This window comes from Cyrtonyx montezumae, unplaced genomic scaffold (assembly GCF_038088225.1).
Source record: "Cyrtonyx montezumae isolate F1298 unplaced genomic scaffold, pur_monq_1.0 scaffold_3, whole genome shotgun sequence".
In the NCBI taxonomy this organism is placed as follows: Eukaryota; Metazoa; Chordata; class Aves; order Galliformes; family Odontophoridae; genus Cyrtonyx; species Cyrtonyx montezumae.
In genome coordinates this window covers 154,076,037-154,088,188 of record NW_027072034.1, presented here as the reverse complement: position 1 = coordinate 154,088,188, position 12,152 = coordinate 154,076,037, and the positions used below count along the sequence as shown (strand labels likewise).

Below are 12,152 nucleotides of genomic sequence, written 5' to 3'. Positions count from 1 at the left end.
ACTTCCTTTTATTAAATGTTAAATGCAATTGTAAAGTCTTTTATATATATTAATGACTATATTATAAAATGCTAGTCTTTAGGGTAATATGACTCCACTTTTATTTTTTTTTAATAAATTACTATGACTTTTATAGGATATTAATCGAAAAAATACTAATGTGGTGGAATCATGGGAAAGAAGCAAAGAGAAGCAATCGTATACTCACATCATCTCCAAAAATGCTTCCTTCACGTTTACCTGGGCCTTTCAGAGAATAAATGAGGGCCAGGATGTAAGTATTTCTTTACAGCATGGCTTTCTTTGGACACTCGTTGTCTGAGCTCCTGCCTTCTGTTAAAGCTCACAGACTTGTAAGGGGTGAGTGGCTATTACCATGTAAGTTGTGGCTCAGCACCACACAGTTGTTTGCTCACTCCTCCCCGTCCCAGTGGGATTTGGGAGAGAATCAGGAATAAAAAAAATAGAACTCATGGATTGAGATAGAACTATTTACTAAGATAGAGAAAAGGAAAAGGGTAATAGTTATGACTATTTATATATATATATGTGTGAATGTATATAACAAGTGATGCACAAGCAATGGCTCTCCACTGCCCAGCTAGCCCCAGGAGCAGCAGAAGAGAAAGAGGTAAACTCCCATCCACTTCAAGACTCCTTCTGCATGATGTCATGTGGTATGGGATATCCCTTCATCCAGTTTAAGTCAACTGTTTTAATTCTGTTCCATCCCAGCTCCTTGGGCCCTTTGCCAAGAGTAACCTTGGCTCTGAACAACTGCTTAGCAGCAATGGTAAACGTCAGTGTGTTATCAACGTTACTTTTTTCCCAGAACCAAAACATAGCATCATACCAAGCACTCTGAAGAAAATATTGCATCCCAGCTGAAACTGAGACATAGGGTCACTCAGGAAGGAGCTGTGGGTAAACCACCCATGCTGGAAGTGCATGCATAAGTTTATGTCCATGTGCAGTGATGTGGTGGCATCAGAGTGGTTTCTTTGTGTCTTGTTCTAGAGCAGGCAGTTCATCAATGATGTGGCAAAGATCTACTCCATCACAGTGACTAACGCAGTGGATGGAGTCGCCTCCTCTTGCCGGGCCTGTGCACTGGGCTCTGAGCAGTCTGGCTCATCCTGTGTGCCCTGCCCAGTGGGACACTACATTGAGAAGGAGACCAGCCAGTGCAAGGAGTGTCCAGCCAACACCTTCCTGTCCATCCACCAGGTTTACGGCAGGGAGGCCTGCATCCCATGTGGGCCTGGCAGCAGGAGCACCAAGGTATGGAAGCTATGATTGTCTCAGTGAAGGGCAGACTGGGTAGGTTGAAATGTAAGCACTCAAAGGGCCAGCCTGGCTGCTTTTACTACAAGTATATGCCTTGTTACCATGGGATTATTATTGTAACCAATGAACCTATTCTTCCAGTTATGTCCTTAGTCTAATTTTTGTTTCTACACATATGATAAGATGATAAAATGGTGCATTTCAAGATGCTATGTTGGGATAGTGTATGAATAAGGTAAATATTTAAGTTACTTGAACCTCAAACTGTCCCAAACTCCTGCTGTTTTAAACTCAGGGACTTCTCCAGCTGAATGATGTTACCTTCCCTTTAGAACTTGCCTGTAAGCCTAGATAAATGTTTACCATGTGCAGTATTGTTCAGCAAGGAACAGCACAGGGACTCGAAGAACAGATCCGTTTTGTTCATATTCTTCCTGTCTTTGGTTGGGTTCATATTCTGTTGTTGTTTCTTAAGCTCTGTTTCTTGGGTTTGCAAGATGCAAGAGTAAGCAAGGCCATGGTTCTGGCATCCTACAGGGTTTTAAGCTTGGACATTGGGATCGTAAATATACCCACAACAAAACAAAGCAACTCTACATTTTCTTGGATAGCAGAAAGGCAATGCTTAGGAACATTGAAGCCCTTCTGAGATGTACTTGCAAGGAGCTGAAGCATGGATGGGAATTTTCTCAGGGGAAAGATGAATCACAGAAACAGAACAAATTTCCTTTTGTCCTTAGCAAGGAAAATAGTCCTGTCTGCTCCTCCTTGTTTTAACGCACAGTTACCAGCCATATCGTTTGCTGCTTGTCTGTAATTTCTCTTTTATCAATTCCTCTCCATCTCTGAAGGACCACTCTGCCTGCTTCAGTGACTGCTTAGTGTCATACATCAAGGATAACCAGACCCTGAGTTATGATTTTAGCAACCTCAGCCAAGTGGGCTCCTTAATGAGTGGGCCGAGCTTCACTTCCCGTGGGACCAAGTTCTTCCACTTCTTTAACATCAGCCTGTGTGGGAATGAGGTGAGCTCAGTGGGTGTTGAGTCCATGCTGACACCTGGTGGGATCACACTGAGGCAGTGTGCATCGTCACTGTGCAGATCCTTTCCTCTGTGTCTTGACCCCAGTGTACCAGAGCATACTGTCATATACATTAACTGACATTTTGGAGCAGCACTAGATGATTATCCCATTAAAGCCAATGCATACAGTCTACATCAGTGTTTATCCCTGTAAAATTAGGAAATCTCCATATACGAAAGAGTTTGCATAAGATTAGATAAACCAGAAGTCATATTTCTTTAAAGAATTTTGCATACTTTTGGACTTAAATGTACACATATCTATCTGGATTAGAGCTGATGACAATTAGATCCACAAAGATACTCCCCTGTGGCTCTGGTCTTCATTTATCAAACATTTTCCCCCTGGTTCTACAGCACTATCAGACCCAGAGGACCATGTCTGTGTGCTTGACATTTTGGAAGGTCAAGCCTGCTGAATTTGTTGATTTGGGTTTCACTGTTGCTGTTCTAAGATTCTTGGTCTCAGTATGTGACATTAATGCAGTCTTGAAGACTGTGTATCTGCTTATGGATTTAATGCATTCATGCTTTGAGAATATTTTATCTGGTTTAAATCCCAAATAAAGAGGTATTCTACAGTGTATTATTTACAGGCAATATGTTTTCTCTGTATAAGCCATTTTATTATGCTCTGCAAGTAAGCACTGTTCTGTCAAGATAAACAGAGAAAAGTGCTTCGTAGCACAGGTTTCTGATAAGACACATACTGGAGGTGACATCTTGTTTCTGATTCTAAATGAGGCTTTAATCGGAGCCTTCAGAATGACACAGTTTATTGCTGCAATCTGTTTCTCTCGTGATAGAAACGACGAGTTATTTCTAAGACGAATGAAGCTCATACAGTTTGCAAACTTTTTCACATCCTATCAACAACCAACAGCTTCCCCATTTTTCCTGATTGTCTGCAGGGTAAAAAGATGGCTATTTGCACTGACAATATCACAGATGTTACTCTGAAGGACATGGTTGCAGAATCAGAAGATTTTTCCAACTTTGTGGGAGCTTTTGTCTGTCAGTCCACCATCATCCCATCAGACAGCAAGGGTTTCCGAACAGCCCTGGCTCTTCAGTCCAATAGCCTTGCTGACAGGTTCTTAGGTACGTGGTTTGTGGTTTGTGTTTTACATATTGCTGCAAGTGAATAATCTTAGGGCTGGTCAGCTCTTGTTTGTATTAGTATTTCTTCCCCGTGTTTGGTCTTGTGGGTCCCAAGGTGCATAGAATTTCTACATAAAAGTCTGGATAATGTAATATAAAAATCTAATTTGCTGTCATGTTTCCCACCCATCTTGTGTAGCACAAGACCCATCACTGAAGCAGTTCCATTAGTCCAATTGTTCCTGCCCATGCCATGTCCCCACTCAGTCAATTTCAGAAGAAGCTGGTGCTGGGTCATAATTAGGTGAGGAAAGAAGAATCTTAGGGCAGCAAGGGGCAGTGCAGCCCATTACGTCTTGCATTGCTGTGGTTCAGAAGTTCCCAGAGTCTTAAGGCCAGAGCAGACAATGAAGTCATCTAGTCTGCTCACCTATCCATTACAGGCACAGAATGTTTGTACTTGCTCCCTGGCATTGAGCCCAGAAACTTGTTTTTGACAAAAAAAACATCTTTTCAAGAGTATTCCAAACCTGAACTTCCAAGACTAAGAGAAATAAAAGCTTTACCATAGTTGTTGTTATACATTTCACTGGCCAAACACCATCTCCATGTTTTGTATTAAAGCAGCCTTTTTTCCTGTTTGAATTTGCCTGGCTTCAATTTTCAGCACTTATTTCCTGTTTTTTGTTTTGTTTTGTTTTGTTTTGTTTTATTTTATTTTATTTTTTATTTTTTTTTAATTTTTTAATTTTTTTATTTTATTTTTATTTTTATTTTTATTTTTATTTTTATTCTTATTCTTTTATTCTTATTCTTATTCTTATTTTATTTTCTCCATTTTACAGCTACTTTTTCCTGCCTGGAGAAATATTTTTTGCACTGGGATCATAACACCTCCTCATCACACCCTGCTTGTCTTCTCTTCTGATAAATGAAGCAGGCCAAATTCTTCAAAGTCTCTTGCTAACATGTATTTCTCTCAAGCATCCAAATACCTTTTGAGGCTCTTTTTGTGGCCTCTTGTTATTATCTTTTCTTAAAGTTTGGGGATCAGACTAGAATACTACTACAGCATTTAGTTCACTATAAAGACAATGAGAATCACTTTCATGTTTGTATTTATATGCTATGATTGTGTCTCTGAGCCCTTCTGAATTCATGGGGTTTCATAATGTCCTCTCCGTTCTAATTGCCCAGAACCAAGATCTTGTTCAGAGTTATAATTTCCAAGTGACAATCTCACTTCTTTAAGACTGGCCTTCATCTTGTGCAGCACCATGCTGCACTAAGATATGTTATGTTTCAGTGGGACCAGCTTACCAAGTGAATGAACTTGCTCTGTTTTGTATTCCTATTCCTCTTGAGCTGTGTCTCATCTGCACTTTACAAATAGAGATTACATTGTTACTTGCAGATCACTGATGGTACTGGTGCATTTTGGGACATTTTGGGTCAATGCTTAGTGAAGACTGGGGTCATACCCCATTTGATGACAGTTTGTCATGGACAGATAATTTTACAATTAATACGTTAAATAACTTTTAATTCAGAGTGTACACTTAATTGATAGTACACTGCTAACTCTTTAATTAAAATCTTGTATTAGTGAAATACTTGATAAATGTACATGATTTTCTTTAACAACTCAAGGAATGAAATCAGAATTATTGTACAGAAGCTGTTCTGCATAAGTACATGTTGACTTTTTTTTTTCAAATGTATCTATGTGTTAACTGAAACTCCTCTTCCACTTCCTGTTCTGGTTAATTTGCCACATTTTCATCTGTGGTTCAGTTTTTGTCCTTTCTGAATTTCTACAACATACTCCCTCTCCATCAGTCTTCTGACATTTCACTGTCATTAAATGCTTTTTTAAAGACAAATATGTCTAAGTGGGAGATCCTGTTGGCTTGGTTACTCTTAGATATAGATTTGCTAGTTTATATGTGCATTCCAGGTAGTTGCCAGAATCCTTTCTTGCTAATGAAAAAATAAGGTGTGCATATTTATCTTGGAAAGTATGCAGGTAATCCTGACTTTCTCTTAATACAGAGAAAATGTATCTTCTGTGTTTTCTGTACTACAACTGTTACATTTTAAAATGCTTTAAGTTTGCCTTTGCCATCCATAAGGTATATTTTATTTCTAGTATTCTTTAAAGACATCAGAATTTGTCTAGTGCTGCCAAACATGAGCTTTTCCCTGAAGTCTTTAGCATCCATTATCATTTTTTCTGTATCTCATGACTTCTGATTTAAATAGATTCCCATTTGATTATTTATTCCCTCTTTATGAAAATTTTGGCAATTTTTTTTAATGGCTCCTTTACTGCTACTCTAATCCAAGGTGGACTCTTAGTTGAAACAGTTGTCATTCAAGAGAGAGCTATATTTTAGCTGTATAATTAATAGCTTCTAAGGAATACAATTTTTTCCCTCACACTTGATTTTACTTCGTGTTATTATTTTTTAGAAATGGCACTTTGGGATGACAACCCTACAGTACTGTATGTTGGATAGGAATATTCTCTCATTCCCTCTTGAATGTATTAAAGTTCCTTGGAGGTACATCTTCCAGTCTACTGAGTAACGAGTGTTTGGTTGAGAACCAAATTTGAGATACCCTGTGTTAGATACCGTATCTTTGGTGAGAGGAAATAATTGCCACAGGGACAGTAGTGTGTGTTCTCAGAGTGGAGACCCTTCCACAATAATGACATCTTTCTGCATGTGTTCTCTATAGCTGCTGCAACGAGGTTCTTTGCATTTTCGTTGCGTTGATGTGATTTTTTTGTAGCCATCTCTCACTTGTGTGACTAGGCTGTGCTACTGAGCACATCGATCCGTGTACTTACATGATCACAGGTTTGGACAGACTGCAACCGGGGTGTCTGAGCTGTTGGAAGAACAAGGGGAAAACTCTTGTCTTCAGTCTTCCCATCAGTTTCTGGTTGCTACAAATTTGCTTTTTACAGTTCTGGCTATTTTTCACCTCTGTAGAAGGATGCAACCTGCCCTATTTGTACAACTCCCGGTTCTTCTGAAATGTTGCAGTACAGGATCAATATATTTTCTGCCTTCTCTGGTTCATGGGATAAAAAAGGTCACAGAATTTGTGTGACAAGTTTTCCTCTTTCTCAGGTTTTCTCCAAAATCCATGGAGACCTGTGTATCCTTTGTCATTCCACACAATCTCCAGTTTGTTCCAAAATGTGCCATCAAGGCTTAATTATGAACTCATAATCTTGAATCTTTTCATTTAAGTTTTCTACCTGCCATACAGCAGATTGCTCAGGATGTTGAGATTATGTTATGTTAGAGTTATACACAAAAGCATCACATGCAAGGCATATGGTTTGAGCAGTTGATAGTATCAGAGTCCTTTGCTAAACTGAGTTATTTCATTATTCTGTGGTATCCTGATAGATGTAAATTCAGACAAAAAGAGTATGATCAATGTACACTATTTTTCTTATTACTATTATTAATATTTTCTATCTGAGAAAATCAGGACACATGAGGAACATACAAATCTGCGGTCTCAGAAAAAAGAAAAATGTATAATGTGTAACAATGCCATTAATTGGTATTAAGTGAGAACCATACCTTGCAGACAGAAAATACTGTATGCAAACACCTCAGAAATCCATCCCTATCTTTCCTTTCATTTTTATTTTTCTTAAATTTTAGGAGCTACTGTTGAAACAATGCTGGAAAATATCAGTGTCAAGACAGACACGTTCCCTCCCTCTCCAAGCAAAGTACCTGATGTGCATTTCTTTTACAAGTAGGTAAAAAATCCTGCTAGTTGGTAATTCAACTTTCATTTGTTTAAAGGAAACTAAAGCAGTGAGGAAAGATCTTTAATGCACCTTTAATCTTTATTGCTTTAGTCAATATTTGGCTGATATTGGTTGACACGTTGAAGAATATTTTATGAAATCAGCCAACACTGTTTGCATAAGTCTAAATTATACTTGATGAATAGGCAGTGATACCAGAATTTTGATTAATCCAAGTGCCACTTCCAATGTTACGTTACTTTCCATAATTCCTCATATGTGACTTTGATATGTTCACTTTCCACTGCATATTTTCTTTCACAATCATTTGTATTTTTTGATGTTACAAAATCAGTGTTAAAAATAATTGTTTCATGTTGCTCAGTTGTTAGCACACTTTTCTTATTATTTACTCTCCTTTGTAAAAAGAATTTGGGTAATAATTAGCTCAGATATTACCTCAGTTGAGATGTCTATATGCTGGTAGGCAACGTGAACAGACTTTTTGTGTTTGCTCTCTGGAGCTGTGTGTGTGAAGGAAAAAGCTATCACAAACTCTCTGTCAGAGTAGCACAGCAAGCACAGTGCCTGTAATTCTGTTCTTTTTTTTAATTCTTTTTTCTTATTTTGGGGGCAGGTTTATTCCTCTGCTCAGCAGAATTCAAACTAGCTAGAAAAACAGAGCAGTTCCCTAAGTGCCATCTCAGAGTACTTTGAGATTTGAATGTTGTGATGAAACCTAACAAGCTTCTGTTCTTCCTTTTTGTTCTTCCAGCTGACAATGGCAAATGTGCCACAGCAAAGAATATTACATTAGTATTGCATGTTGATGAATGGAGGTAGACCTATGAAACAGCAGTATGTATTTACTGTAGTGGAAACATTACTGATTGCACATTTTTCCTTCTGCTTCGCATTAGGTCTTCAACAGTGACAACCTCTTGTGAAGATGGTCGTGCAGCTGTTGTGACAATGAGATGCAACCCCAACAAGCCAGATCAAGGAGAGCTTTCTGTGCCCAGGTATTTAAGTGTTTGTGTCCCAGTATTGCCTGAAAGCTCTTTTTTTTTTTTAATAGAAAACCTTTACAAAACTCTGTAGGAACTTTATACTTAACAGCAATGAGAAGTTCTGTTCTGCCTCATTTAACCTGCTAGGAAGTCTCATTCATTTCTCCTCCAGAGCTGTCAAAGCCCTTCGTAGCTCATCTGCACATTATTATATATATATTGATCATATATACCCACACTCATCCTCCTTCCCAAAAGCTAACGTGAGATGTGTGGGATCCTCTTTGGGACAGGCTATCCATGCCCACCTGAGCAAAGCCAAAGAGGCAGCTGCTTCACACATGACAGGACAGCTGAGTGACTGATGTCTGAATGCCTTTGGAGATGTTTACCCAGTTTCTTAGGTCCTTGACACACTGCAAATTACACTGGGCAACAAGTCACCATCTATCAAATGCTGTGTGAATCTCCAGGTGTGAGTCCTTGCTCTCTAGCATTTTGGGTTTAACACAGTGTGAGCTGTGATAACTCACCAGTAGTGAGAGAAGTTAACAGTTTTGCTTTTAACAGTGCGAGCATAGGCAGAAACAGCACACAGCTGATACTGATATGACATACCTTATCTCATTTCCTGTTGACATCTGCCTTCCTAGCCCCACTTTGATTAACTCAACAGTCAGACAGCTATTTTCAAATAAGTAGTGAGGTACCTGATAAATGTCAAGTAGTATCGCATGTAACTCTTTGATCTTCCAGACGCAGTGTTTAGTATCACGTGAACTTGTAGTACAAGGTGAAAGATATAAGAGGAGAAAGATCTGTCAGTGGTCTTATCATGTATGGCAAAAGATATTACATTATCCAGAGATGATAGTTATGAATTATTCAAATTAAGGTAAACCAGAATTGGCTTTTAGTTCTGTGGACTGTTCAGTCCTTTAGATCAGAATAGCAGATTCCCAGATGATACAACAAGAACATTGACATCAATTTTTCAGCATGGATGTATATCACATTTACACAACCCAACTTCTTGCATGGACTGTTTGTTTGTCACTGCTGCTGTTAGAACTGCTGCAGTTGTCAGGAGGAAAAGCTGCATGAATGCCCTAGCACTGCCAGTACAACTTTGTTCTGCCAGTTGAATGCATAATCAACTCATTAGTCTCTCTTAGACAAAGAAAAACTGTTATCTCTTCATTATCTGGTGACCATCTTCCTGATAATTAGCCATGACAGGACAAGTCTGTTCCATATGGATGACATCACCCAGGGATCATTTTAACAAGAACAGGAATCGACTTGTAGCATTCGTGGGGAACAGTCACCCAGTGCAGGAGAATAGTGAGGCACCCGCTAATCTAACTCCTACTGGTGAAGCATTAAAGTAGTTCTGCTGCCCCTAAGTTTACTTCTTTTCACTGTAGGTGCATAGGTAGCACACACTGCCAGGAACTCAGCTGCTTTTTTTAGACCTTTAGCAGCCCAACATCTGTTTTTATTTGCATTTTATAAACTGGGAAAAATTCTTTCCCCAGATTTTTCCATCTGCTGTCTCGATAGATGTTAAACTATTTGTACTTACCATTACCAATCTTCAGCAAAAGAATGTAGAGTGAAGATGCAAACTCCAGAGTGTTTCATAAATGATAACTATGCTTTGCTCTCCTCCTAGCTCATGCCCTGCTGGCACCTGCGATGGATGCACTTTTTACTTTGTGTGGGAAAGTGCAGAAGCTTGCCCTCTGTGCACAGAGCAAGACTACCATGAGATTGAGGGAGCCTGCAAAAAAGGATTTCAGGTACAGCACCTCCAGCTCCAAGTTATGTGTGTTAATTTGGGTAAAACTTGAAAGCTGTTGAAATTCTTTGTGCAAGTGGACATGTTAAGTGCAGGTAGAGTTGGAGATCTCAGGCCATGGTGACACTCTTAATTATTTGTGCCCTTGGCAGCTCTCCACTGGCTGATGTCTGTACTTGTAAGACCTGAACTCTAGATGCATTCTATATACAAGCAAGTCATTTGTAGAATGGAGTACCTAAAGGACATCACTCCTTAGGTAGCCATAATCATCATAGACAGATTTCAGTTTAGAAATTCATTTTTCCTTGTTTGCAGTGTTTCTGCTACTACCTTTTCTAATCAAATATTAGGAAATCCTTTTACTGGTTCAGAACTGTCCTGTTGATAAACATATCCAAATCAGGCATAGCCAGTTCACAATCCCAGTCCAAACCAAAGCATATGAAGTGAGGATCAGTAAAGAAGTTGCCATGTTTGAACCTGCAGCTACAATCAAGGGGACAACTGAGTTGACAGTATGACTGAAGACCAAGCACATGCTTTGGTTTTCTTTTATCGAAAAGATGTCTAACCCATTTACTGAAAACCAGCTTGTTTCATTCAACTATAAAAAGTTCTGTTTTCCTACATGCAGCTCATTTTCTGGTGTTCTGTGATTTCTATTTAAAAGGAAACGTTGTATGTATGGAATGAGCCAAAGCATTGCATTAAAGGGGTTTCCTTGCCAGAGAAAAGGATCAACACTTGTGAAACAGTGGATTTTTGGCTAAAGGTTGGAGCTGGCGTTGGTGCTTTCACTGCTGTTCTGCTGATAGCTTTGACCTGCTATTTTTGGAAGAAGAACCAGAAGTAAGTGCTGCAACTTGTGTTGCATATAAAAGTTAGCTTGATATATTGAAAAAAAAAGTCATTTTGTGGATCTGACCTTATGACAGTGTTGATGAAAAATACCATGTTTGATCAATTCGTTTTTTTCTGGCAATGGCTTTCAAAAATGCTAGAATTAAAAATATAGAAAATCCTCAATAATTTGTTATGGGATGGTTTCCTGACAGGACCTGTCTTTTTAACTCCTAAGAGACTGAGGTTGACTAAGCCCTGAAGCAACATGGTTTTCTCAGGGTATGAAGACCAAAAGGGTTTCTTCACTCATACCTTGCAGCAGGACTTCAGATAATCTAAATCATAAAATATTTGAATATGGGACAAGAATACCTGTCTGGCTTCCTATCACAGAATCATAGAATCATAGAATGACCTGGGTTGAAAATGATCTCAAAGATCATCTAGTTTCAACCCCCCTGCTGTGGGCAGGGCTCCCAACAACTAGACCAGGCTGCTTGGAGCTAGATCCAGCCTTGCCTTGAATGCATCCGGGGATGGGGCATCCACAACCCCTGTTCCAGTGCTTACCATCCTCTGAGTAAAAAACTTTCTTGTACTATCTAACCTAAATCTCCCCTGTCATCAGGCTGGAGTATAAATATTCCAAATTAGTGATGACAGCGAACTCAAAAGAGTGTGAGCTGCCAGCTGCTGACAGTTGTGCTATAATGGAGGGGGAAGATAATGAAGAAGAAATAGTATATTCAAATAAGCAGTCACTGCTGGGGAAGCTCAAGTCCTTAGCAACAAAGGTAAGTGGTAATTAGTAATATTAGTACTAAAAATATGGGGCTGTGATGCAAATTTGCAGAGTGTTTTGTGTAGCCTCTAGCACACACAGCACTATGTTTGCTCTCAGCCTGCTGAAATCTGGAATGTGAATAATGATAAACGTTGCAGGAAATTGAAGAAATGCATTCTCTTCTATAGGGAGCTTCCTGAAGCATTCTTTATTGTATGGGCCATGCCTAAAAAGAGGCATGGGAAACCTTGTTTCCTGGATTCCTACCAGATACCTCCACTGAAGCAAACACAGCTATTATAGGTACAGGAAATTAACATCGGGAACACAGTTATCTGTCAGCTGTTTGCACCTCACCTGGACTGACTTCAAGGCTGACTTGAGAGCCATAATTTTCAGTATTACAGTATTCAGATGAAGTGAAGCATCAGCTAAAACCCATCACCCAATCCAGCAAC

The 12,152-nt window shown here is 39.1% G+C and overlaps 1 protein-coding gene across 1 annotated transcript in view; it reads left to right on the top strand.

The window, feature by feature from the left end:
* The window catches only part of ELAPOR2 (endosome-lysosome associated apoptosis and autophagy regulator family member 2), a 90,873-nt gene that overhangs the window by 72,916 nt on the left and 5,805 nt on the right, over positions 1–12,152 (top strand). The window contains exons 13-21 of the mRNA XM_065743736.1: positions 137–274; positions 1,018–1,281; positions 2,139–2,312; positions 3,283–3,472; positions 7,162–7,258; positions 8,174–8,275; positions 9,939–10,065; positions 10,738–10,916; positions 11,539–11,704. Coding sequence (XP_065599808.1) covers positions 137–274; positions 1,018–1,281; positions 2,139–2,312; positions 3,283–3,472; positions 7,162–7,258; positions 8,174–8,275; positions 9,939–10,065; positions 10,738–10,916; positions 11,539–11,704 — 1,437 coding nt within the window. The remainder of the gene's footprint in view (positions 1–136; positions 275–1,017; positions 1,282–2,138; positions 2,313–3,282; positions 3,473–7,161; positions 7,259–8,173; positions 8,276–9,938; positions 10,066–10,737; positions 10,917–11,538; positions 11,705–12,152) is intronic.